Genomic DNA, 27,841 nt, shown 5'->3' with positions numbered 1-27,841 from the left:
CCATCTCCCTCTCCTACTGATACTTCTCGTGCTGATCGTACCGAACAACGCAGACAACAACAAACTCCAAGCTCCAGGGAAAACCCTGATGCTGGGTTGTCCTCTGATCAGATCGATCAATATCGCCGCCACTTACAATTCTTGAAGGATCAAGAGAATGAACTCCTAGAATCAATTAGGAAAGATCAAGAAAATCGCGAAGAAAATGTTTTGAGGGATGAGATTAAACGTCAAACAGACAAACTGGAACGTTTGAAAGCTTCAAGGTCCCTCTCTTCTCGTTCCGCCACTCCGCCACAGAAGTCCCCTTGCAAGTTTGCTCATGCTTGTAACCGAAAGGTTGGTTCACAGGTTTGTGGAAAATCTCACCAAGGTTTCCTTCATCCTGTGGGCGAGGGTGGCTCTCAATGACTCCTTTCCAATAAACCTGCTCCATCTCCGCTTGACTCTGCAGTTTGGGACAAAGAACTCCTGAATGATCCGGACCGTCAATTTCTATTTGACGGGGTGGTCAATGGGTTTCAATTGCTCCCAGCAGATGCGACAATCAGCCCTGCGGAGATGGACAACTACAATTCTGCAGTTGGCCCGGGTTCCAAAGAAAAAGTTGAAGCTACTATTTTGGAGGAACTCTCAGCCGGAAATTATATTTTAGCGAATGAAAAACCTGTTATTGTCAGTGCACTTGGAGCAGTTCCAAAGCCTGATTCAGAGGATCTCCGTTTGATCCACGACTGTTCGATGCCCCACGGTTTGGGTGTCAATTCTTATATTGATATTGAGAAACAATCTTTTCAGACCCTAGACGACGCCTGTCGGTTGATAGGGGAAAATTTCTTTATCGCCAAGATAGATTTGAGACACGCGTACAGATCTGTCCCTGTCCACCCTGCTAACCATGCTGCTCTTGGTTTGAAGTGGAATTTTAGTGGGGATGAGCACTACACGTATCTAAAAGACACTCGTCTCCCTTTTGGAGCACGCAGCGCTCCTGGTATATTTCATCGTTTGACCCAGAGTGTTCGGCGCATGATGCAGAGAAGAGGCTTTCCTTTGATCATTGTATATCTTGATGATTTCCTGGTCATTGGTCGGACTCAGCAGGAATGCCAAGCTGCTTTTGATACCCTTCACTCACTCCTGATATCCCTAGGTTTCACTATCAGTCCTTCTAAGCTTGTTTCACCTTGCCAGAAACTTGTGTTTCTTGGTGTTGAGATTGATACTACAACATTGACTCTCGCACTTCCTGCCAAAAAGCTAGGTGACCTGAGAGACGTTCTAATGTCTTTTCAGTCCCGAGCTCGTGCATCTAAAAGACAGTTACAACAGCTGGCTGGCCGTCTCAATTGGGCCTGCAAAGTCATCTATGGCGGCAGGACCTTCTTGCGTCGGATCTTGGACCTTATGGGTTCCTTGCATAAGCAGTCATCCAAGTGTCTGCTCAATGAGGAATTTTTTAGGGACATCTCTTGGTGGCTAGATTTTCTTGACGTTTTTAACGGTCAGTGCTCATTCCATGACATGCGACCTGTGACTAATATCCACACAGATGCCTGCAAGACAGGTATTGGAGCAGTGTTTGAGAACGACTGGTTTTATTCCAACTTGTTAATTGATGCCCCTGCTTTAGCAGGTTTGCACATCAATTACAAGGAGGCTCTTTGCATTGTGTTTGCCTTAGAACGCTGGGCTCCTTACTTGTGTAATAAGGTAGTCCATATTTACTGTGACAACACGGCTGCAGTGGGTATGCTAAACAAAGGATCATCTCGCAACCCGCTCATGATGACTTACCTCAGGCGTCTGTTCTGGTGCTCAGCCACATACAACTTTCGCCTCAAAGTTTTCCATGTCCCGGGATTCCTGAATGTTGTTGCTGATCATGTCTCTCGGTTGCATGAACACAAACATATTGCAGCTTTTCTCCAGTATCTTTGTAACTGTTTCGATCAGTTTGATCCTTCCGATGACATTGTCTGGCACATGTCTGAGAACTGTTTCTTTTTTCTTCTTGGTTTATATGGGTCTGGCTCATGCCTTCGCTCTGCCTTTTAGAGTTTGCGTCTTCGCTGCTGGCAGAAGTGCAGTTATATCGTGAAGCCACCTACGCTGTCAATACCCGCAAGGCCTACCGTACTCACCGAAAGGTCTATCTCCAGTTTTGTAATATGCTTAATATTTCGCCTGCTCCTGTTCAACGTATTCACCTCTGTATGTATGCTGCCTACCTAGCACGATTCCTGTTGCCACAGTCTGTTTGTGTTTATTTGAATTTTGTTGGTCTTCTTCACCGGGAGATGGGTTTCCCCAACCCCCTCCTCGACAACTGGTTCCTGTCCTCTGTGCTCAAGGGTATTAAGCGATCTAAGGGTATCCCTCCTGTCCCCAGGCTCCCCATCACTGTGGATATCCTCTCTTTCATTCATTCCCAACTCAACCTCCTAGATAGCAAGCAGGCTTCCTTCTGGGCACTGTGTCTGGTCTCCTTTTTTGGTCTTTTCAGGAAGAGCCACCTTTTGCCTGTTTCCCAGAGGGACTTCTCGTCTAGTACCTTTCTCACTAGGTCTGCTTTTTCGTTTGTTGGTTCAGGGGTGCATATCAGAGTGAGGTGGAGCCATACCCTCTTCTCATCTCTGTCCGGTTTTGGCTGTGTCCCGTGCTTTTTCTCTCACCCCGGGAGCCCTTCCTTGCGATCAAGCCTTTTGTTGGAGGGATTCCCACCTTGCCTCGAATCGGGTTTTTGTGTACCGGGATTTTATGTGCATCCTTCAGGCTCACCTCTCTCGTTCTGGGCTCTCACCCCGTCAATATGGGTCACACTCGTTCAGACGTGGTGGGGCCACCTTTGCTTTGGAGGCCGGGGTACCTCTTGACTCAATTGCAGTCATGGGTGATTGGAAGTCTGATGCAATGTACCTCTATTTACATATGCCCCTGTCCCAGCGCTTGCACGCCCAGCATTCTATTTCTTCCTATATTTCATCTTTACCTAACTAACACCCACATTGGATTTGGACATTTATTTTATTCTAGTTTTTATTCCTGTACATATTTGCCATGCCATTGTCTTCATTTCAAGAACTGAAAATACCATGTAGATCACACTGTGTGCCTTCCTGCCTAGTCCCCCTTTCGACCACTTGTGTTTAAGTTTCTGATATATGTTTGTATATCAGAGTTTAGATGCATTTGGTTTGTTTTGGTTTATCCGGACTCTTGGTTCAGCCTCACTCTCATGTCTATATAAGGCCTCAGTTTCTTCACATGGCCCTTTTTCAGTTCTTCATTTCTTAGTGCTGTCTGCTGTATTTTTGCTCCTCCACCCACCCCAGCATCTAGGGAGCTTCCTTTTAATTTAGCAATTTCGTTTTATTTTAAAGCCTTGTTTATTTATACCTGCCTTTTAGTACTATTACTCCTGTTTTGTCATTTTAAGCCATATACTCAATATTGTTTACATGTACTATTTACTGTTTACTGTTTTTGTCATTTTTGTCACTTTTGCTGTTTTATAACTATATGTGTTTGTATGTGTTTTCTTTACGCGTATCTGTGTATTCATTTATTTTATTCTAGTTTTTATTCCTGTACATATTTGCCATGTCATTGTCTTCATTTCAAGAACTGAAAATACCATGTAGATCACACTGTGTGCCTTCCTGCCTAGTCCCCCTTTCGACCACTTGTGTTTAAAGGAGACATTTGAATAATAACAGAGGTGCCATCTCTAGTGTGAGACTCGTGCATTTCCAAATTGTCTCGCACAATATGTGAAAAATTTGATTTTTGATTTTTCACACATTTTTTATTTTTAAGAAAAATTCCCCGGATTATCCGATTTCTAGAAAAAAGTTTACTCCATATTCCGAATTTTTTCCACGGTTGAAATCACTCTGTATCACCATGAACATATAAACGACTGAACATCTATCTTTTATTGTCTCTTTGAAGCGAGCTTTGTTGCCACCTGCATATCAAATTTGTTACAAAAAATCTGACAATATTCCATCACAATTTTTTATTTCTTTGAATTACTTAACTAAAAGGCTTGACAGAGATTGAATATTACTCGTAATTCACAAAAGAATTATTTGTGAATTTTTTTTGAGTTTGCAATGTATTTTATCAACATTTTTCAACACTGAAATGCAGATTTTCAACTGTGTGTATACTTTTGAATCACTTTTGTCACTCCAATAATTTTTTTTATGACTGGAAAAAAAAAGTATGCCAAAGTTGAGAGCCTGTGCCATAAGAATATCATAATTTGAATCCCATACTCTCTAAAATTATTCCATACTTATGAACCAAAATTAGAAATATTAGTCAGAGTTGTGACAAATTGACGATAATTTTGCCTCTGTTATCTTTGTTATGATATAGATAAGGGCGTGAGAAAAGTAGAACAACAGAGACTTTGTCGAAGTTTTAGCAAGGTATTCCCAAGAGATATATCATCAAATTTATTGTTTCGTTTCAAGTTTTTAACGAGGCCGTAAAGAAGCTAGCAGTGTTTTCTACAAAACTGCAAAGGAGATGGATGTTCAGTCATCCATATGTTCATGGTATCACAATGTCTCAAAGAAATGACATATGTTGGGTAAAAACACAAAAATGATTGTCTCAAAATTTTATTTAGGGTATAAATAACAATAGCTCCTGCTAGTATTGACCAAAAACACACGAAAACGGCTGAAAGATGGCACTTATTTTATATGAGCCTAACCCACTACCATTTCTGCAAGTTTTTGAAAGAGAAGAAAGGACTTTCACCATGGGAGATGATCTCCCAGTAATAAAGATATCTCAAGATTGGAATAAGTTTGGTGTGGCGGCAGTTGTTTGGGAAGCAGCACTTATTCTTGGAACGTACTTGATGACCATCAGAGAAGATATTAAAGGAAAAGAAATTCTCGAACTTGGCTCTGGTACAGGTTTTTGTGGGATTGTCAGCAGTCTTTTAGGAGGGAATGTTGTCATGACAGATCTTGCTGATTGTTTGGATGCTTGCCACCAAAATACAAAATTGAATTTGAATCATTTGCATAATTTTGATGTAAAACCTTTGAATTGGGAAGATGATCACAAAAGAGAGTGGGCCAATAAACATTTTGATTACATCATTGGCGCTGATCTTGTCTATATCGAAGAAACTTTTCAAAACTTGGTTAAAACTTTCAAATATTTTCATAATATCAACAAAACTGTAAAGATACTGCTGGCTGGCAAAATTCGATACAAGGAACGCTTCCAAAAGTTTCAAAATATTTTGGAAAAAGACTTCAGTATTGAATTTCTTCAGCATGATGACTCTTCTAATATCTATTTGGCCAAGATAAGCTAATATTGATTTATTATCACTAATTTTCAAAGAAAAATCAATCATTTAAATTAATTTTATTATTTTATAGAAAATTTATTGAAAGAAGATTGTTTTCTGTCACGCTTGCTTGGTTTTGCATCCTTTGCCTTCGTTTTTGTTAGTTCTAATCAGTTTTGAGGAGGTTTTTTGTACAAATTTTCTTTTCGCTCTATGTTTTTCAGTGACTAATAAAAAATAGATTTCAATGTAATGACAAAACATGTTACCTCCACCGTCAAAAGAAGGAATTTTAATTTTGGGCGAGATCATTCGCCTCAAGATGCATCGAGATCCAACCATAGTGAAGGATAGGAAGTATCGTTTGCGAAATTATCCTTGTTGTTTTGTCGGAAAGGAGGTGGTGGAGTGGCTGCTGAAGAATCATGAAGCGCAAAGTGCGTCAAATGCTATCGCTTGTATGAAGGTCTTACAAAGCAATGGCATCTTCCATCATGGTATGAACGAGCTCCTCACACCTCTAATTAATGTCTGTCCCAAAAGAATTGACTTCTCTTAAATTTCGACACGTTGTTATTGAGGTAAAGATATATCATTAAAAGCAACGAGCTTCCCCGGTGTCTTTCAAGACGAAAAGCAATGTTCCGAAACGTACAAACTGCCAATGGACTGTTGCCTTGTTTGACTTCTTGCCTTGTTTTCTCGGTGTTTTTTTATGACTATAGTTCAATTTATTGTTCTTTTTCTTTTCTAAACTTTTAGTTTGTGATGATCACTTATTTAAGAATGAGTATTTATTCTATCGTTTTCGTATTGATGATGGTACGTTTTTTGTGGACGATGCACAACACGAGCGCTTCCACGAAGCCATCATGGTTCACCAAAGGTAATGAATGATTTATGAAACTCTCCGGTATTCTTCTCTCTAAGAAGGTTCAGATTATTTTTAATGAAATTTTCATATTAACTTTTCATATAAAAAGAAAAGGTCATTCTTGTAAATGATAACTTTTTTCTCATTATTTCTAGAATTTTAGGAGATAGCAACAACAGGTTGATGAAGAACGTTCACTTGGACAGTGAGACGACCCTGGAGAATTGTTTTGTAGCTCACCAATTCATTTCATGGATGGTCTCCAACAACATTGCTTGTGATCGATCCAATGGGGTGGACATCGGCAAACAATTCCTCGATATTCTCCTCATCAAACCTGGTAAAGTATTTTAATCACGTCATAAGTTAGTCACGACTCAAACAGTGCAATGGGCTGCATTTTCTAACTGTTTTTAAGGTATTTTAATCACGTCATAAGTTATTCACGACTCAAACAGGGCAATGGGCTGCATTTTCTAACTGTTTTTAAGGTATTTTAATCACGTCATAAGTTAGTCACGACTCAAACAGTGCAATGGGCTGCATTTTCTAACTGTTTTTAAGGTATTTTAATCACGTCATAAGTTAGTCACGACTCAAACAGTGCAATGGGCTGCATTTTCTAACTGTTTTTAAGGTATTTTATCACGTCATAAGTTAGTCCACGACTCAAACAGTGCAATGGGCTGCATTTTCTAACTGTTTTTAAGGTATTTTAATCACGTCATAAGTTAGTCACGACTCAAACAGTGCAATGGGCTGCATTTTCTAACTGTTTTCAATCGACATTTTCCTTTTTACTATTCTTCAAACAAAGAATAGAAAGGGAATAATAGTCTTTGAGTTTTGCATGAGGATGGTTAAGTTCGATCTATATTATTACTTGGATTTTTCTTCCTTTTCAGTGTTGGTTGGGGAGTGTGAGTTTGAAGATGACGAAACAGTTTATCATTTCATTTTCGACATCGCTGCACCTATCCCTTTACACAAAGCGTTGAACCTGAACGACGAGGATGGCATCATGAAGGGGATCGATGATTACATGAAGCGCATCAATCTAGATGCTGAAGCTAACAAAAAGTATCTACAAATGTTGTGGAGAGGTGCGCACAAACTTTCCTCAACGGGAAGAACATTTATATTTTTCTCCAACATCTCTTATCTTTCGGTCTCATTATGACTCAGTGAAATTTGGACAAATTCGATCGGCTAAGAATTATAAATAAGATATTTACGCATTTCAACCAATTAGAGCCTATTTACTCGAAGTTTTTTATACAAATGACATAAATCAGAATAAAATTTGGAGACTCTCGAGTTAAGAAACAAACGTGTGATTCTTGTTGTAATACTGATAGAACTTGTCAACTGTTTGTTTAGCATTGAACCCTCTTATGAAAAATCAGGAGGAGTATAATACAATATGACAATAATATTGAAATGATATTAACATGTTTCGTTCTTTTCTCGCTAGGGGGTGATGACGGTTTTGTTGAGGAAGAAAAAGACGTCAAGCCGGACGTCAATTCCAACGATGTCGAACAAATCCCTAAACTGAAACCAGGTAAGTGTTTTTGTCATCAAAGCTTCAAGATTCAACCCTGAAACTACCTCTTAAAAGTGGACGGTACCATCAATGATAAGAAGTTGAAATGAAATATAAATGAATTTCCTTTTTTCTATTTTCAGTGATTTTGCGAGATGTGACAGCAAAAGAATTGATGAGTAAAGACAGCCCTTATCAGTGGAAGAATGTTCGGGTAAACATCTTCCCAATCTTTCCCCTCTTTGTTTATTTATTTAGCTGCTGGCATGACTAATATGTCCCTCGGATCAAGGAATTATTATAGACACTGGAAAAATAACTGACTGATTTTTGCAAATTTCTCATGTACAAGCAGTAATGGCATTATTGTTCACTCTCCTTATTTTTCGTAGCATTTTAATTGCATTTCTCATCAAAACGCACTTATTCAATTGCAAAATGAGACCTCCGAGAGTTAAACTCATCTGGTTAATTGCTAATGATATGTCGTTATGACGTTTTAAGCTGCGAGAAAGAAGCAAAAACGTCTGATATACTTCAATCTCAACTCTTCTCGGAGACACTTTGGAAAGATATCTTCAACTGGAAATGTCGTGGTGTCGCATTTTGTTTGATTTTACTTGTCTGATGATGTTTTCTCACACCTGAATTAGGTCTGCTCTGTCGAGGCTTTTGTTTCAAAATCCATCGATGTCCTTCTTCTCATTTAGATAACTAGCGATAAAGTGGGCTTTGGTTTTGTGATACGGGGAGATGGTCCTTGTTATGTTCAAGCCATTGATCCTACTGGTCCTGCTGCCGTCGCTGGTCTAAAGGTGAGAAACTTTGGAAGGAAATATCTCGGAAACCTCGACTTTACTCAGCTTACTCCAACTTCTATTACTTTTTTATGTCACTTTGGTTTGGCAATTGATTAAAAAGTTTCATGATTTCCAAGACCGAATTTCAATGTCTAATATTTCATTCATCAATCAGATTTGTTCATGATGGATATCTTTCCATAAAAATTTCACTTGTATTGATAATTGTCAACTATATCTATATCTTAATTGCCAGCCTATGATTTTTCTCCCTTGTGTCTATACATAGATATAAAAATAAGAGATAGAACATAAACCTTGTTAAATAAATCCCTTTTTATGTTGAAGTTGCCGAAATATTCCTTAGAAAAATAATGTTTTTCCTGACTACGTTCTCTTTAATTCTGTCTCCCTTTATCTCTTTATGCAGGTTCGGATGTACATTTATTCGGTGAACGGTAAGATCGTCCTTGCCATGAATCACGATGAGATTGCCAACATCATTCTTCAAGGGATGGTCGTCGACTTAGTTGTTTTGCAACACGTTCGTTCGAGCGGCACTTGAATTGTCTCCACAATTCGTAGTTGGTGCTTTCTTAATGCATGGTTGAAGTATTTTTTTTAAAACGTTAATATTTTGAAAAAGGTGTTGATAATTTGTGGTGTTTTTTTTTTTACAGTGGTGTAAAAACGAAAGTTCCACTGAAAATGTTTTTATTCGGTTGGAAGAGCCTACACACATTTCATTTCGTTTCGTTTTTTGATAACGTCCGTAAAAAGGGAAATAGAAATACAGTTGACGCTCTCCAATTCGATCTTCAAGGGGAATTGGATTTTCATCGAATAAGGGAGCTTATCGAATAAGGGAGCGTCGTTTATAAGAGTTTCTTGTTGACGGGGACTTTAAAATTCATCGAAAAAGGGAGCCTATCGAATAGTAGAAGGTCGAATTAGAGAGCTTCAACTGTATTCCAAGTCTGTTTCAAAAGTATCTGCATACGTTTTTAATTTCTTTTTGGCATAGCTCTATTTAAAAATTTTACATCGTTGTAAAGATGTTTGCGAGGAGAATAATCCAATAAATTAAAAAATTTTAAAAAGACGAAGAACAAATTAAATCCAAAAATTATTTTGTTTTGGCAGTAAAAAAAGTGAAGAAAGTGTCCACATACTTTTCAGACAGGCTTGGATTAATAATGTACTACTGTATTGTAGTTAGACTCGATATCGAGCATTTTCCTTTTATTTTATCTTCATTCAATTTCCTTTTTTAATGAACGCGTTTTATCATCACAAATTATTAAGTTTTCTTAACCCTTTCTTTACTGAAGGAAGATGCGCACTGTTTGCAGAAAAATCATAGTTTCGGCACTTGCAAAGCATGTCTTTTCGAAAAATTGTACTCTCTCCAGCGATAGCTTCGAAAGTTTCTATAACCTCTTTATTTTCATAGACATGATTGCTCAAAAGATGAAACACTATAATGGGTAGTAAGTGAAGAAAAGAGGGAGTGGTTCGCCGTGTTTTTCATTTCTTTTTACCGAGAAATTTATTGGAGTTATCTTTTAAAAGAGAAATTTTGTACATTTTTTATGATAGCCTTATTTCAGATGATTTCTATGAAGAAAGTCTTTTTTGTACATTTTGTAGTTGATAGAGTGAAATTATATCCAGAAAAACATTTATACCCAAAATTTATTATTCGGAAATTTTTATGTAGAGTTATTGATATTTTAAAAGTTTTTCTTTTCATTTTTGAAAAGATAGATATTTCATATTTCAATATTGAAAACCTTGCGACCTTTTAATTTCTCCTTTGTATTTTTGTGAAGGTATGATTTCTAGAATCCCTGAAGTTACCTGAGGCCAATCAAAAAATTTGTTTCAATTTTAAGAAAATATTTATCTTTCCAACCAAAAAAATGAGACCTAGATTATAAACCACAAACGCAAAAACTATTTTCCAAGAGCTCCGGCAGCGATTGCTTTCAATGCGAGGTCGAGAATGGCGAAGATTCCACCACTCAAGGCTTTGGAGACACCTTCTGGATCATTCTCCACCAGTTGGTGAACAAACTCTCCGATAAATGGAATTCCTTTCAATAAACCAAAGTTCTTCAAAAAGTTCAATTTTTCCAACATCACTAAAAAAGCAAATGTTTATTATTTTATTAGCCTTTGTTTAATACTTCTCCTACTTGGGAGCAATTACTGCTGGACAGTGTTCCATTGTCAATATACAATATACAAGATAGAATCAAAAAATTGAAAAACCAATCCTTCGATGGATATTTCTTTCGGTAAGAATTCGATTTTAGTCACCCATCCAGAGCCACGTTAGCCGCAAGCTTTGGCAAAAATAATTAAGAATGAGTCTAGCTTAGGGTCAATTCGTCGAACCTCAGCGTAACAGTCCTCGTCGAATGGCATGATTAGTACCCCCTGGGGAGATTACTGCCTGTCGCTTGGAATAAAGAAGGATATGGTTTTGGGAATCAGAGTTAAGCACTTTTTGGGAAAATTTCGCTTACATCTTTCGAGCAATTGTTTGTCCAAACCTCCTTCGCCTCCGCCTGGTGGTGGAAGTTGTCTTTTCTCGCGACTTTCTTCCAACTCTAAAAGTTCATTCAACTAAAAGAAACAAAAAATCGTTGAGAGCAAGGGCAGAGGATAGGTAGGCAAAGCTGGATAAGAGCAAGGCAGGGGCAAAAACAGATTGACACTTACATCGTCTTCGATCGCGCGGGCGTTGGTAAATGCGATGAGGGCGCATGAAACGCCCAGAAGTAACAACACCAATTTATTCATCCTGAAAAAATAGAACAGGGTTTAGATAATCACTAAATATTTAGCCCAGGGTTCTTGGTTTTTTGGTTGACTGCTTAGTGAGACTCAAAGAAAGCAAAACTCAGTCAGAAATAGGCTATAGGGCTCTTCCAGAAAAAATTTGTACACCCCGGGTGGAGGATATATTGTCCGGGGGGTAGCAAAAAATCATCAAAATTTGCCTTGTCCAGGGTGTAAATTTGCTCTGTCCGGGGGTAATTTGGTGTGTCCAGGGGGTCAGCAGATGCTTGTCCGGGGAGTAAAACCTATTGTCCGGGGGGTTCAAAAGTCACTCTGTCCGGTGGGTAAATCAATAAAAATTGTTATATCCTCCACCCCCCATGTACAATTTTTTTCTGGAAGAGCCCATACTCTATTTAATCCTATCATCAGGAGAGACATCTCTAGAAGAACTGAGAATCATTTTCGTAAGAATGAAGTTCAATTGAATCACTTACCTGGAAAATCGATTAGCCTAAACACCAAAGTTGTCAAGAAGCTGTATTAAAATGCAGTGAGTGAAGTTCCTCTTGAAAATAGTCTCTTTTATAGTCTGTCATGGATTGTTAAAGTTGATAAATATTGAATTAGAACTGGAAAAGGATTTGAATATACTTTGTTTGGGCTATTTAAAATATCGAACCAGTTGATTAAACAAACTTAATCAAGTTCATGATTTAATTAAATTGAAAGACTTTTTTATCGTTTCACGTGAGGACACATCTAGGCTTCTTCTGACTGGATTTTGCTTTCTGATAATTTTTGATGAGTCCAGTAAAGAAGACTAGAGGCACTTGGCAGCGAGGGCTTATGATACTATGAGAACTACCATATTCTACCGGTGCCACAGGAAAAAAGTATTCTTCGAAAAAAGTACTCCCCAGTGCATATTTCCCGGAGATAAGTACTCATATTTTTTAGGACAAAAGTACTTCCGGGAGTACATATTTCCTAGGAAACTGTCACCCCCTCTAGGAAAATAGTACTCCCCATAGTATGCTGGAAACTCAAATCTCCATAAAAGTTATTGTCGGTTTTGAAATAACCAACCAGCGTTTGTCTGTAGTTGGTCCATCAACTTTAAATTTGAACGAAGTTTCAGAGCTAGGGTCGAGAAAACTTGAATATACAGTAAAAGTTTTCTGAAAAATTCAATCCCATTTCAGTATACCAGTTATACCTTCAATCTTAATTACTCGAACCTTTTTTATTCTTACTCTATTCGAGCTAAAAAGTTAGTCGGGTAAAAATTTGGTAGGAGAGGAAAATTTGCCTACTCAGAGACCCTTAGCCCCAAGTTTGGACTATTTTTTCTAGACCCCCAAAGCAAGTCTCTAATTTTGTGTTTCAAGTCTTTATTTTTTCTAAGAAGGCTGTAAAAATTCTGGAAAAAAATCCTGCAAAACTGATAATCGAAAGAATCGATATTTTACGTGAATACTCCAGTAATGTAGGACTTTTAGACAGTGTTTCGATTGTTTTCAAAGGTTCAAAATGTCATTCAAACCAAAAAGTGCTTCTTTTTAAGGTTTTGCAGTTTTTCTTTGAATTAATTAAGGTATCTTTTTTAGGGGAGTACAAATTTCCCAGAGGGAGTGCAATTTCCTGGGAAGAGTATTTATATCCTTGGAAATACTACTCCGGGAGTACTTTTTTCCGGGAGTACTTATTTCCGGGAGTACTTTTTTCTGCTATGATCGATGTGTGATGTTGTTTTGAGGGGCGTCGTAATCTATTTAGACTACCTTTGCCCATTGTGGATTTTGTTTAAACATCTTAGTTCCTGCATTCAGCTTACTGAAGGTTAAGGGATTTATGCCTAAAAAGAAGAGTTTATGCCTAAAAAAAGAAGAAAGCAACAAGGTGCTAAGCATGTATAAAAAAGATTAGGGAGTACTTTTTTCTGCTACACCGGGCCACGTGTTGGAAAATCTTGTCTGGGAAATCGGACATCCAAAAGCTGGGAATTTTTCACAGCCAGTCAATCTAACTTCTTACTCGAATTTCACAATCAAATTTCACAATTAAATTGCACTATCTAGAACGATTTTAACTACTTTTACGATTCTAACAGCGCTCAAAGTTATAAAATAGGAAGCAATCGTTACTCTGATACGAGATTGATTATTAGTCAACATCTAATTTTCGAAACCTTCAGTGCATGAAATCTTTTTAGTCTGTTGTTAACCGAAGAGGGTGGAGACTTAGGCAGAATGGGTGCTTGGTATGTGTGAGCCTTAAAGGAGTACCATTAAAAAGCAATCGAGTCTCTTTAAGAGTCCCAAAATTACAAAAATAAAAAATCGACTTCCTAAAGGGTCATAAATTCTTGAAAATTTTCGAGATTCAGTCTCTCTAAGGGTCGATTTTCGAACTTTGGCTCGGAAGTACCCGTCATCTCGCAAACCTAGTTTTACATCCCCAGGTGATCCGGAGAGCAATAAAATATTGCTGCACTGAGACAGGGGTGTGAGAAAACTACATTTTTAGGTCCAATAGTATAGTATCGCCTTAGCTTTAGTTAATTTCAGAAGCATACTTAAGCCATCATTGGGTATCAAAAGCTCTTTCTTAATAAAGAAATAATGAAATCGAAAAGGGTACAGACATGAACTTGGTACAGAGAATTGTTTTCAGGATGGAAGAGTAAAAAAGAACAAAATCATTATTTGGTATTTTAAAAATATATTTCACTACAATGCATTTTACAAGATTATCCAACCAATCCACTCTTCAAGACGTGACCGAGAATGGCAAAGATTCCACCGCTCAAGGCCTTGGAGACGCCTTCTGGATCTTTCTCCACCAAATCGTGAACAAGTTGTCCAAGGAAGGGGATCCCTTTCAATAAACCAAGTCGAGTGATAAAATTCAACTTTTCCAACAACACTGAAACGGGAAATGAAAAGTCAGAAAAGTTGGATACATATCGCATGATTCCCCATGAAGGTAAAACGATTTCCTTTCATGAATTCTCATATGCTATAAACATTTTAATGTCTTTGTTGTCATCTAACCAAGAATTTTGATGCACAGAAAATTTGAAATTTAAACCCTTACATTTTTCGAGCAATTCCTTCTGTGGGTCAACACCATTACCGCCATTACCGCCTGGGGGTGGGGGTGGAAGTTGTCTTCGCTCACGAAGTTCGGCAAGGTCTTCTGACTGAAAACAAAACAACAAAAGAAAATTTTACGAAAGCTTCAGGAAATGCATCCATAGCACTTCGATACTCTACAAAAGTGAACTTTATCACAGCATATAAGAGCAAGGTTTTTCATTGTATATCAGAAACCAGTTTTAAAAAATATACTTACATCTTCTTCGATGGCGCGGGCGTTGGTGAATGCAATGAGGGCGCACGAAACGCCAAGAAGTAACAACACCAATTTATTCATTCTGAAGATCGGAAAAAAGGAGGACAATAAAATTCTGTGTAGTGTAGTGATTGGTCGTAATTTTAGAAATAGATTTCCGACGACATTTTGCATTTCAAACTCAGTAGGCAGTGATGTGACAAACAGGTTCAACATTAAATATCTAATGGAAGCATAAGTAGACAACAATCTCTACTTCTAAAGAAGAAAAACAATAGAAGTATACCTGGTTTTTGTTTTTAGTAAATCTCTTTGGAACTGATCCAATGTAAGCAGTGAAGATGGAGTGACTTTTATGCGAAATATTGGAGACTTTATAGGCGAAGAGGTATTGACAGAATTGTTTGTTTTGTTGTGAGTTTTCTTTGAAAGTTGCTTCACTAGTGATCAATATTTGAGGTTTTTATTAAATTTGATCAAATCAAGTGAAAACGGTTGAATTAAATGAACGAATTTAGGGTATGCATAACACAAACATCTAATCACGGTTTTGAAGCAAACAAAACGAAGAATGAGATCTCGTCATGGAAATGATATCAATATAAGGGCTCGATGCAATGAATTTCTGTTCTTGTGTCACAGATCATATCCACTGAAAGAAAACTTGATCGTCAAGTAAGCCCCCAGTGAAGAAAATATCCTTAAATTTCATCACCATTCGAAAACTACACTAATTATCGTTCCCATCGGGGAAAGGGTAATAACTTAATAAATCTTTATGCTGTCAACAAAAAGGCTTTGAAGAATTCTCTGTTCTCGAGATTTTGTTTGTCTAAATTTCGTAAATTACGAGAGAAAATTGTAGAAACCAGCAGCCGAAAAGGAACGCATTGGTTTGATATTTATTTGTAAAGTATTTATTTCTGATAGCAAAAAGAAATGAGTTTTGAATATATTCTCGCTCAACCGAGAGCACCGGAGGCTAGGAGTTTGGTAACGAGTCGGATCATAGCGAAGATTCCACCATTCAACGCTTTGGCAACTCCTTCAGGATCGCTTTGCACCAAATCGTGAACGAATTTTCCGAGTAAAGGAATTCTCTTCAACAAACCCAAGTTGACCAAGAACTCTAATTTCTTCAACAATACTATAACGAGAATTGTGATAAGAAAATTTTATGAACATTGTAGGGATTAATGGAATAACAAATTATACTCAATTATCCAATAGTGCGACGCGTTGCATACGTCATATAATTATTTTAGCTGGAATATGTACGGCTTTCGATCCCACAATTCATTTTGTAATAATTGGATTTAGTGCTGAGATTAGACGATACTATCGTCCGTTAGACAGTCAGTAAACGTGGGGAAATATATATTATGCTGAGTTTACACCCGTCAGGGCGGTTTATGGGAAAACATGGCAGAAGACACTGTAAACACCTCCGCCACTGCTTACGGCCCGGGCTCAACACTGTTTTCAAATTTATCCCGCCTCCTAAACTATTTCCTTTTTCCAGTGATCTTGGGTAGACGATGGGATCTTCTATGCTAAGATTGGAGAATCACGAAAGCTTTTACTTTTATTATAATATCTTAAGTAGTTCGTAATTTGAAGAGCTTTTACCGCAAAGGGTCTTTAGATTGAAAGTTATACAGACTGGGTAATTTTTTTAAATTTACCGCGGTGTGAACGAAATGCGACATTCCGTCGTACTCGATGATCAGTACTGCATTCCGTTCAAGAGACTTTTAAAAACATTAAAGCTTTATATTTTTAGGACTTACATTTTTCGAGGACGTCTTCAACACCACCGCCATTACCCCCTGGTGGAGGCATTTGTCGTTTGGCGTTCGATTCTTCCATTTCGTCTTCAAGCCCAGCTAATTCGTATCCGTCACATACCTAGAGAATGGAAAAAGTTTTCATACAGCATACAGCATCCATCGTAGAGGTAGGACGAGAAAGTGTTCTATTTCAAAGAAGAATGAAATCAAGGACGCATATAGACCGGAAACCTGGTGACGAAAGTCCGTTATCATGGCGATGGCTTCAGCAATGGCCGGCCAAGGTAGTAGAAATGCTGAAAACGCCACCCTCACCCAAACTTTAAATACTATAGAACGTTAAAATCTCCAAAAGTGTCAATCGATCCTGATTGAAGATTTCCTCTGGTTAGAGATTCAAAAAGTACACACATCACTTACGTCATTAGAGAAGAGAGCAGTGCATGCGACTTCTTCATCATTTTGTTCGATTGGGTTGGCGCAAATGAGTCCAAACAACAAACACAATACTGCAATCTTCATCTGAAGAGAAAGGAAAAAGAAGGAGATATGCAAGTGATCAACTATCTGACTATCGTTAGTCATATGTCAATTCCTTACACTCGACCGATGAAAGTGAGGGTCCAACAGAAGAGGACTTACTCTGGTTTTTGGTGTCTTCACAACTACAAGAAAACGCTGTAAGAAATGCTGAAGATACTTCAGAAAGTTTTTTTGGATGTACTATTTATACGGGAATGGAAAAGAAATTTGATCTGCATGTTCAAGCGACTGCTCAAATAGGATCTCCATTCAGTGATCGAGAAATTGACACGACTTTTATTTTGATCTGGCAATTTTCGTCAGTCAAGAATGATTGAAAGGAATTCTCAGGTTTCAATTTATCTTTTCTCAAATCACTTTTACGGAACTAGAAGTCATGAGAAACGTCGAATTTGCTGGAAATTACATAGAGGGATGGATTGTATTTAGTTCGTCATAATTTCTCATTAATTATTTTTCCATTTTAATTAAAGTCAAACACCCGTACTAAACACATATTTTTTTAATTTACAGACATTTTTATTGAAACACCTTTTGCGTTTCAATAGACCTGCAGAATAAATATTAAAGGAAAATCAAAATGGAAATTTCACGGCTGTGTTTGCATAGATTCAACAAGAACTGTCATTTGGTTGGCACGAAGCTTTTGGAATCGAACTCCAGTCAATATTCATTGAAACGAAAACGAATTAAAGAAATGGAAATGCATGTAAAAAAAAAGACGTTTCGGTAAAAAGCAAAAAAGACACATCCTTACCCAATGTTTCAATAAATCGCAATGCAAAATTACAACATAACCGTGTCGTTGAGAAAATTCCACTTCCTGTGAAAATAAAGAAGAATCAAAATTTCGATGTTACTGAATCGCTTTTCCCACTAAACTTTCACAGCTCATACAGTGCAGACCGAATCAGAAATTTGCGAGATTTCATTCCATCTACTAATAGCTGAAAGCTTTTCTTAATAGGATTTCCGCAGGGAGACGAAATCCCCTTTAAATTACATTTTTTGAACTTCCCTTTTTCGCATAGCTTCTCTTTCCCAGCGGGCAAAACCTATGTGTGATAATTTAGGCGCAAATAAGGTTTTTCGAAAATTGTGGTCCCATAAAATCGCAAATTCTGCTTGAATTAGATTAAAGGTGCCCAGTGGTAACTTCCAATCGATTCGCTAAAGGACAGAATAAAGTAAAGCAGGGCCAAATTTGGATGTTCTTGGATCACTCGTTGACCAAAAATGGTCAAAAAACAGTCAAAATCTAAAAATTTTTGTATTTGTTTTTGACTTTTTGGCTTAAAATCTCACTGGAAAGACTCACTTTTGTATATTTGATTACTTGACGATGAAGCACAGTCCAATTCCTACGAGTTAGAACAGAAAATGACGATTTCTAACTTATGAAGTTAACTCGCCGCCATAATTCGACACTTCAAGTCGACTGGTCGCATTTCAAGTTGACTGGTCGCATTTCAAGTTGACTCGTCGCATTTCAAAATGACTTGTCGCAAGTTGACTCGTCGCATTGTTTAAGGTTAATAAGCTAAGGGTAGGAGTAAACAGTGTAGACAAAAATTGTATTTGAGGATGTATTAGATATCGACATTAAGGAGATAAAAAAATAATCTATATTCATCATTTTTTATACGGAAGCACCCGAAAAAGCCGGAATAGTATTGTTTTCTACGGAAATAGCCCGGTTTTTGCCAGTAGTGGCAAAATTTTTACAAGAGAAGGGTGCGGTTCAAAACCGGAGTGTTTCCGTAGAAAACATTACGTCATGAATAGGGGTTATCTCCTTAATCTTATAACCCTCGTGACCACACGGATGGAAGCTAAACGAGGTTCGTGCAAAGTAGGAAACTTGTTCCAATAGCTCAAAAAATTTGCGACGAGTCAACTTGAAATACGACGAGTCAACTTGAGATGCGACGAGTCGACTTGAAAATTTGCGGCAACTCGACTTGAAATGCGACGAGTCAACTTGAGATGCGACGAGTCGACTTGAAAATTTACGGCAACTCGACTTGAAATGCGACGAGTCAAATTGAAAATTTCTTTTTCGATGTACTTCATAACGTCAAAATCCATTTTTGGCCGATATCTTGAGTTTGGCTTAATATCAATTTTTGACCCAGCACTTTTCGAAATCCTCTCGTTGATACGATTCTTTTGAAAGCTAAGGGATAATGGGAAGCGATGCACGTCACGCAAAATTTATTTTGGACTATAATAAACCCGAGCCAAATTGAAATATCCAATTAAATTTGAGAGATGGCCCAAAATCGACTTTCTCGCCCGAACTCCAAATTTCGAAAAACGAGGAAATAAGCTCCATTCTCAATAGATTTCGACCATGATTGTAAATTAAAAACATGCTAAGGAGTATTTTTTCGTCACATACACGATTTGGGTTATGGTTACTCAGACGAATTTGATTCATTGAAATTGCCATATTGTCCAGCCTGAACAGATATCATTGATCAGGACCCAGTCACTTATTAACGTTTTTAAAACTACAAAATGGAGGCACATACATTTTGGAGGTCACATATTGTTAAGCCTATGAACTCAATCGTTTGCCCTTCCAGCAAGCTAACAGGATTTTATTGCGGAACAAAAAGAAGAAGAGAGGAGAGAAAAAAGGATAGCAAGTCAAGGAAAAGAAACATCATAATTCATGGACTCCCTGAACAAATTGAAGAAACGAAAGAAAAATATTAAGAAAAGAAGACAAAAAGGAAATTGAGGATCTGCTCAAAGATATCGGCATCCGCGACATCAAACCAACGCATTAACATCGGGTTCGAACATGAGAATGGGCCGAGGAAAAAGCGTCCAATAAAGTCAAAAAGGTGATTTCACAAAGTGAAGAAGAAAAAGAAAGAATCATGAACAGCCTAAACAAGTTGAAGTGGCTTGGATATCATCTAAGGATCACCGATGACTTAACCATCAATGGAAGAAGAAAAATCAAAGAGAGATGTGTGAAAAAGCTAAGAAATGGAACTCTGAATGTGATGGTGGTTTCATTTGGCGTCCCACAACAGATAACTTTCGCTTGATAAAAGCAAACCACAACTTTGCCAACCAAAAGCTGTCAATGTCTAGCCTCAGTAGCAGCGACGATGAGCTGCCAACAAAACATTAGCTTATTTTTAAATTGTAAAGTAACGTTGACTTTTATTGCTACCTTTTCGTCAACATGAAACAAACTATTACATTACTCTTAGATTATTTGGCACCTAAGAGTACATACATACATTTAAAAACTGGAGGCAACAGTTTCCTCAAAGATTCAACAATTTTTGGTTCTTATAAAAAGAGTACAAGTATATTGCTTTATGGGTTATACTATACTGCACGTCTCTGATAGAAATGGTGAGGCATATGAAGAATGAGCATCATTAATTTGATTAAAGGTGTGAAAGACGGTGATAATGAACTCTACAATTGGCAGTATTACATGACGCACGAGGAATATCAGATATCATAGGAATATCAGGTTGGCCTCCCTCTCTCAACATACTTTACATTTTTGAGGATAAAAATGTTTTCATTGCAAATGAATAAATTTTTCATAACACTTTTAAGAGAGTAAAAGATTTCTTGTTAGATAACAAGGAATCGATGTAACACAAAATAGAGCATTAAAGTAACATTAGTTACACTTTGTACATCGTGGATGAGTTTTGAACATTCAAAGAAATGGGTTTCTTCCAAAACGAGAGTTTAGTACAATTTTGTGATCTTCAGGGACATTTTGAAGACCTTCCAACGATTCATGGCATCGTTTTTCTGGTCGTTGTGACGTTTTCATGCATAGCGATCATCAGTTGCAGTGGATATGTTTTGTACAAAGGTCTGTTAAAGTCGCCGACATTACGGAAGAAAAGAAACGCCTTCGTGTTGTCATTAGTTACATCGGACTTTTTATTTGGTGTTCTTTTCACACCGACCCTCATTGCGGAACTATCTACGGGACTGTCCGGTGAAAAAGCCACCCTTTGCAGCATCCGGTCATGGAGGGTCATACTTTTCACATATTTCTTTTCCGCCAGACTTTTCAGCATTTTGTTTATCAGTCTTCGAACGTTCATTAAGACGTGTAAACAACAGACTCGAATGGAGGAGGTTTACGACAAATACATGCACTGGTTGTGTTGTATCGTCATCTGGTGCGTCGTTCCCATCATCCTCTTCTCCATCGCTTTCGTTCATTTGAAGACATTCAAAATCGTTGGAACGATCACTTTCGTTTACTTCTTTGTCTCGATTATTTGCATCATCACTTTCTACGGCTTGTCTTTCCACTCGATTAAGCAAGCCTATCAAAGAGCAGATTCAGACTTGTATACTGAAGCGCTGGAGTTTTTAAGAGGGATCGTGGTGTGGTTTTTGGTGACTACCATTCCATTGGCTGTGTGCGGCGTCGCCCTCATCACCATCACGTACACCAAAGACAACACGAAAGACCATGACGATGTCGAACAATACCTATATCTAACCGCTCTCATTATCTGCACGCTCGACGCTCTCGCCAATCCCATTATTTACTTGAGAAAATTCAAAGAGTTTCAAGATAACTCAGCCATCAAATTCGCTGAGCTCCTCCATCAGGATGTCGTTGATGCGTTCAAAAAAGTCGGTGATAAAACTGACGCTATTCTGACGTCATTCAAAACGATCAAAGCGAGCACGTTAAGAGAAATGGTCGCTCACTAATTGACTTTCTTTATAAAAAGAATCTTTTTGTGAATGTGATTAATTTAACATTCATGTAGGCTGCTGATAAAAGCACTTTTAATCTCTCTTTTACATCTCATGAGTATGAAAATGCCATATTTTTTGATGGATCAGCCTTCCTTTATGTTTTGATATGCATGACGAACGAATTAGTAGAAGTGTGAGTGAACGAAGAGAGAGGGAAGAGATGTTGCATTTCAACGTGTCTGTTTACTGCAACTTACAAGGACATTACAATGATTTGAGTACAGAATACAATTTGCTTTTTGGAATCTTATTCTTATTGACGGGAATATGTATCACAATTTGCAGTGGTTACGTCATCATTCGAGGAGTGGTAATGTCAGACACTTTACGTAAAAAACAAAACACTTTCGTGTTATCCCTGGTCATATCAGATTTATTGTTTGGAGTGACTTTCATCCCGGTCTTCGTGAGCGAGCTTTTCGAACGAGTTTTCCAATCAAAAGAAGATTTTTGTCGAATTCGATCGTGGCGAGTAGTGTTCTTTTCGTATTTGTTTTCATCCCGATTACTGAGCATCCTTTTTCTAAGCATGTTAACGTACATCAAAACCTGTCACTGTCGAACAAAGTTGGACTCAATCTTCACATCTCTGGTGCGTTGGTTAGCGGTGATTGTGGTGTGGTTGATGCCGGCTATCGTTCTTATCATGATCCCTCTCACAAAAGCGGATAATTACAAAGTGGTTGGCACGATGACGTATGTGTATTACGCGCTTTCCATCTCCATCATCATTGGTTCTTACTTACTCACCTACTCAGCCATCAGCAAAGCCAAAAAAAGAGGCGACTCTTCGTGTTATGAGGAAGCAGTGGAATTTGTGAAAGGGATTCTTATTTGGTTTCTAATAACTACTCTCCTTATCGGAACATGCGGATTAATTTTGCTCGTTTTAGCGCACGATACACAATATCATGAAAATGACGTCATTGAGCATCACGTGTATATTGCCGCCATTTACTTTTGTACTCTGGACGCCATCGCCAACCCTGTGGTATATTTGAGAAAGTTTAAAGAGTTCCATTTGAAACAGCAGACAACTCGATTAGAGGCTAAACACAATGTGAATACAGGCTATGTATCTCATTCTCCACAGTCTAGTCCAGTCAGGGATCATCCATCAATCCCACTGGACACCAAACAAATCTTGAACTGATGAAAAACTGAAAAAGATGAGAAAGCATGTGAATTTGTAAAATAGTTGTATATTTGTTCAAAATAGCAAAAGAAATCAAGTTGTTGTAAAATATACTGTTCTAATTAGCCAATTATACTGTCAAACAATTCCAATTACTTTTTCAAAACCTAAATATCCACCAATTTTTTAAAGGCGTCTTTCAGGGTTCATTATATTGACAAAGTCTTCGTCTACGCAGTGCTCCGTTGTCTAATATAAACGTTTTTACTCTCAGAAGCCAAAAAAGCCTTTTGTGCGATCTTTCGTATATCTTGCTTAGGTAGGGTCTCTCTTTGTCTTTCGGGAACTCTTGAAATTTTGTTATCAGGGATATGTCTTGTTACAAAGAGGTTGGAAGGAAAATAAAGTGCTGAAATTTCTAGAAATCAAAAAGCAGGCAAAGGTATGGCGTTTATTAGAAACTTCAAAGAAATCGAAAATTCACCTTAAGTTAGTTTCATCATCAGCTTTTCGTTATTTTAGTATTACGAATCAGAGGGAAGATTTATCCAAAGATATAATAGACCTAGGCAGCTTAATGATCTGACTAAAGGTGGAGAATGTGTAAGAAGCATCTCCAAAGAAAAAGTACGATGGACCTGAAAGGTCATGTTTTCAACTAAACACAATGTTTTCACCAAGAAAATAACTTGGTTGAAAACTCTCTTACTTAAAAAAAGTCAGTTGAAAACTCTCAAAAACTGTGATGAAAACTCTGTAATTTAAGTAAAAGTCAGTTGAGAATTCTAAAAAATTATGGTGAAAACTTTCTATACTAAAAACAAGATTCGCAAATATGCGACAAAATATTTCCCAACAACAGTTTTTAAAATTGTAATTGAAATTATTTTCTAACGATGAAACAAAAATTCTTGTCCTTACTTCTTCTTATTCCTTAACTCTATCAATCACTGTAAATAAAGTTATCAAATAAATATACTATAGAAAAGAGAGTATTTTACAAATACACCCTGATAAGAATTTGTTTTCTTCGCACACGCACGCGGTGATAGGCGCGAGCGTTGCACGTATAGAGGTTGTTTACATCAAATTTCTCGAGCGATACTTTGTTAAATTAGTTTCCTTGTGGTAACATACACGGAACCGTCCGCGATAGATGATCTAGACATGTTCACGGACTTATATCCGGATGACGGACTTTTGGCTATCATCCATGTTTCTTGCCTTTATAAATATTGTGTATCATGATACTAGCTGGTCTCTCTGCCAGTTTTTTAGAGAAGTTCTAAGAAATTTTACTTCCCATCGACCGGGTCGTAGGTAAAATATCTTAAATTAATGAACGTGAAAATTTTGCTTCGTTTATCTTTTAGACCACCTCTCCATATCAAATATCTGCAATTAATTCAAGATTGAAGAATTCGCAGCGCTTTTTTGGTTGCGGTGGCCCCAAGGTGTACTGGAGATCATTTTATCTACATCATTCATATATACTACTATAGCATGTTATCGTATTGAAATCTTGCCACGTGGGGCATACCCCCTAGATACCCAACAGTAGCCCAAATTCTTTAAGCACAAATTAACTTTTGGATTGGATACATTTTTCAGCATCTATTTTAACTTTAATAATATGGTATTTATTTTAATGATTTAACTCAAATTTTCTCAATTGGCGCTTTATTAAATTTTTGTGAATTTACTTTAGGTGCGGCGCGATATTAAAAGTTTACGGTGGCCCACAACTGTCACGTCAACAAAAAAAGCTATATTTACGTTACTTATGGACGCCAGAGAAGTATTATCTAGCGCTATCAGTAAGCATCAAAAGCTGATAATACGCAGGGAACGAGGTTGATAGAAAAGTTCACGGGAAAAAGAAAATGGGCCAGCGGAAGGATTTTGTTAGTCAGCAGGGGACTTGCCAACCGATTTTCCTTGCAACTATACCGAACTGACGTGGAAGTCAGATCAATGAGTTCAGATCCCGTTCAGATTCATTCCTTTGGGATCCCTTTGGTAACATTTTCATACCTTATGAACCCAAAAGATACCTCGAGATATCAGGATGTTTTCAGCTACACAAAAATAGAAAATAATCATTTCTACAAAAAATGATATCGGTAGCTTATCTTCGATCTTTCAAAAGAATGAAAAATGAGACGCTCCGTCCTTTCTTTTTTCATTTTCGAAAGTAATGAACACTTCATAACAGCAAAGATTTTATATAAAGTAAGATGAAAACATTAGCACACTGATGGGATTTTGAATTAAAAAAGAATTGTTGCATAAAACAGACTGATCCTTTATAATCATAAAGATTGGCGAGTTCAGTCAAAACACAGATTCGATCTGCAGCATCACGCTTCACCTTGTCTCAATAGATATAACTCAAATTGAAACAAACCATTGCCAAATAAACTCTCTGATAGTTTTCGTTAACTTCTTCAAAAGAAGTAAATGCCCTATTATGCCGAATTTAAAACACAAATTGAGTGATTTTTTCCCAAACGAGTTCCAATTAGAGAAAAGCTTTGTTTTAATTGGGATAAAAAAGCTGGGTGATTTTTCATTCATGCAAACTGTAATCTAAAATATTAAAAAACTTACTGCTTTTTTACAAGGCTTCATCATTTCTGACCAACACCGGAAACAAGCCAAGAATGGTCGTTGGAATGGAATAAACTTTGTCTCCTACATTCAGTGTAGACCTAAAGCTCTAAAACACCATCTAATAACATGAAAACCAGAATATGATTCTTCAATGGGAATCAAAACTATAAAGTGCACTTACAAACATCAATTTGTCAGATCTAACAAAATTAATAACCGCACTGTCATCATTGACAATAAAACAAACGATTTTCTGTCAAGAGCCTTGTAAACATTCCAACGAAATGATCTATCACAGCTCAGTCTACCATTTTTAGAGCGGTCCGAGGATTGAGCCGAGAGCGCTCCGCGAACTCCTGCGCGGGTGAAAACTTCAATCTGTCAATCATTTTCTCAAGCGAAGAGTACGCGAAGCGATTCTAGCTTTACGATAGTGCCGCGGGACATCAATGGATAGTATTCAATCATCATTATCCCTTTATTTTCATTCCTAGAACTTTTGCAAAAAAAAGGAAAAATAGAAAAGTTGTATTTTTTACTGCTCTATTCACATACTGAATTTGAAAGATCTTCTATGTGGCGTTTTTTTGCAAACTTCAAAAAACTGATTTTTGTCCCGCCTTTGCGGGACTTTGGCTTAAGTGCTTGAGTGCAGCATAGGGTACAAAGTCCAAACATGCGTTTCCCGTAATTTTTGTATGAAGAGTTAGGTCTATACTGACATTGCAAACACTGTCAGTCAGGGAAATCCCTCAATTGCGGTATACTGCAATTGCGGTAGTTTTCAATCGTGATTAGCCTACAAAGGCTTATAACAGCTACATATAGTGCTGGTCGACAAAGATAAACAAACATCGACTGTAAAAAATCGTACAAGAAGATAGCTTTTCTTTATCAAAAGAATCTGATCTACGGAAAAAATATTTTGTCTGTGCGTTAAAAAGATATGATCAATTATGTACAAAAATTGCCTGTTTTCTCCTTGAATCTTGAATTCTGGTTCTTGAGTATACTGCAATTGCGGTACATGAAAAATTTAAAAGTGACGTATATACTGCAATTGCAGTAAGAAATTACTACCGCAATTGAGGGATTTCCCTGACTGACTGTAGCGTGATAGTTTGGTATCTAAAAAAAGCTAAAATCTCCCTTCTTCAAATCCTCAATTCCAACCTCTGCCTGAATGAAGTAATGAAGTATCCATTCTTATTCATTCTGTTGTCCTTGTCTATGCTGTCCATGTGAAAAAGGCAGCTTAGGCAGCACCATGCAGGCATAGCAATAAAAAAAAGAAATCAAGCTAGCTTTTTTCTATATTTCTTTTATTTTTATTTGAGTGTACTTTTTAGTAAGATTCTTTTAGTAAGATTCTTCTTATACTTTTCTTTTTTGCCGTGAAAGTTTTCTTTTTTTTGCCGTGAACTTTTCTATTTGCTGCGAACATTTTTTTTTCGCGAACGTTTTTTCTTTTTGCCGTGAACTTTTCTATTTGCCGTGAACATTTTTTTATTCACCGTGGCTTTTCTTTTTTGACGTGGCAGTTGTGGGCCACCGTAAAAGTTCAATTCAGTTTTCATATAAAAAATTCTTTTTTGTCTAAATAATAAATGAAAAAGGAAGCAGCACAGAGAAGGGTTAATAGATTTGGATGTAAATACGGATTATAAACATTGAATATTAATATCAAAAGAAAGAAAAATAATATCAAAGTAACTATTTTTTCTTCGATAGCCAGTTAACTGTCCTGGCAAATATATTTTTGATGCCTTTTAAAAAAATTTATGCCCCAATGAATTTTTAACATTTTCACACTTGATTTTGAACTTTGAAATCCATCGTCCGTTCATAAAGACTGAAATGGAGATTTCCGTTAATTCTTCTCAATTCATGATGTAATCTTTTACACGGAAGCACACGAAATAATACGGACTAGTGGCAAAAGTCTTTTGTTATTTTGCCACTAGTTCCGGGTTATCTCGGGTGCTTCCGTGGAAAGATTACGTCATTAATATCATGAATAGCGAGGTTAAATATTTTGATGAAAATCGCCACGACGGATGGAAAATGCTAGTGATGACGTCATAACTCGAGAATTTCGAACCTCAGTTTTGACAAATCATGTTGCGTATTTTCACAAGTGCATTTCGTTCGTCGCAGGGAATTACCCCCTATTTTCAATATTTTTCAAAACAAAAATCTCTTTGACTTTGTCAAAAAATAGTTTAAAAATCCAAATCCACAAGTGTAGAGGGTTTTCAAATTGACTTCTTTGTCAATCAAAAATATATTTCAATCCACTCAAG

General features: G+C 37.3%; 6 protein-coding genes across 6 annotated transcripts; 3 read left to right on the top strand and 3 right to left on the bottom strand.

The window, feature by feature from the left end:
- The first annotated feature begins 3,698 nt into the window (after positions 1-3,698).
- On the top strand, positions 3,699-5,446 carry LOC136802892 (protein N-lysine methyltransferase METTL21A-like). Its single transcript, XM_067059650.1, has one exon. It carries the CDS (start codon positions 4,703-4,705, stop codon positions 5,345-5,347), a length of 645 nt encoding a protein of 214 aa, XP_066915751.1. The 5' UTR covers positions 3,699-4,702; the 3' UTR covers positions 5,348-5,446.
- A 101-nt stretch (positions 5,447-5,547) lies between these two features.
- LOC136802891 (DEP domain-containing mTOR-interacting protein-like) lies at positions 5,548-9,882 on the top strand. Its single transcript, XM_067059649.1, has 8 exons — positions 5,548-5,820; positions 6,086-6,209; positions 6,353-6,537; positions 7,103-7,300; positions 7,672-7,761; positions 7,887-7,957; positions 8,454-8,558; positions 8,974-9,882. Exons 1-8 carry the CDS (start codon positions 5,586-5,588, stop codon positions 9,106-9,108), a joined length of 1,143 nt encoding a protein of 380 aa, XP_066915750.1. The 5' UTR covers positions 5,548-5,585; the 3' UTR covers positions 9,109-9,882.
- Positions 9,883-10,421: 539 nt separating this feature from the next.
- LOC136802894 (uncharacterized) lies at positions 10,422-11,892 on the bottom strand. Its single transcript, XM_067059652.1, has 4 exons — positions 11,828-11,892; positions 11,271-11,352; positions 11,075-11,174; positions 10,422-10,687 (listed from the first exon to the last, which is right to left on the bottom strand). Exons 2-4 carry the CDS (start codon positions 11,349-11,351, stop codon positions 10,500-10,502), a joined length of 369 nt encoding a protein of 122 aa, XP_066915753.1. The 5' UTR covers position 11,352; positions 11,828-11,892; the 3' UTR covers positions 10,422-10,499.
- A 2,142-nt stretch (positions 11,893-14,034) lies between these two features.
- Positions 14,035-15,062, bottom strand: LOC136802895 (uncharacterized). The gene is made up of 4 exons (XM_067059653.1): positions 14,974-15,062; positions 14,688-14,769; positions 14,430-14,535; positions 14,035-14,258 (listed from the first exon to the last, which is right to left on the bottom strand). The coding sequence occupies exons 2-4, from the start codon at positions 14,766-14,768 to the stop codon at positions 14,083-14,085; spliced, it is 363 nt and encodes a 120-aa protein (XP_066915754.1). The 5' UTR covers position 14,769; positions 14,974-15,062; the 3' UTR covers positions 14,035-14,082.
- A 519-nt stretch (positions 15,063-15,581) lies between these two features.
- Positions 15,582-17,206, bottom strand: LOC136802893 (uncharacterized). Its single transcript, XM_067059651.1, has 4 exons — positions 17,120-17,206; positions 16,898-16,999; positions 16,478-16,595; positions 15,582-15,834 (listed from the first exon to the last, which is right to left on the bottom strand). Exons 2-4 carry the CDS (start codon positions 16,997-16,999, stop codon positions 15,650-15,652), a joined length of 405 nt encoding a protein of 134 aa, XP_066915752.1. The 5' UTR covers positions 17,120-17,206; the 3' UTR covers positions 15,582-15,649.
- A 4,690-nt stretch (positions 17,207-21,896) lies between these two features.
- On the top strand, positions 21,897-22,943 carry LOC136802913 (protein trapped in endoderm-1-like). The gene has a single exon (XM_067059667.1). It carries the CDS (start codon positions 21,897-21,899, stop codon positions 22,941-22,943), a length of 1,047 nt encoding a protein of 348 aa, XP_066915768.1.
- Positions 22,944-27,841: the final 4,898 nt, after the last annotated feature.

Source organism: Clytia hemisphaerica, unplaced genomic scaffold (genome assembly GCF_902728285.1).
Source record: "Clytia hemisphaerica strain Z4C2 unplaced genomic scaffold, Clytia hemisphaerica genome assembly, whole genome shotgun sequence".
In the NCBI taxonomy this organism is placed as follows: domain Eukaryota; kingdom Metazoa; phylum Cnidaria; class Hydrozoa; order Leptothecata; family Clytiidae; genus Clytia; species Clytia hemisphaerica.
The sequence above is the reverse complement of the archived record's forward strand: the minus strand, read 5'-3'. Positions and strand labels throughout refer to the sequence as shown.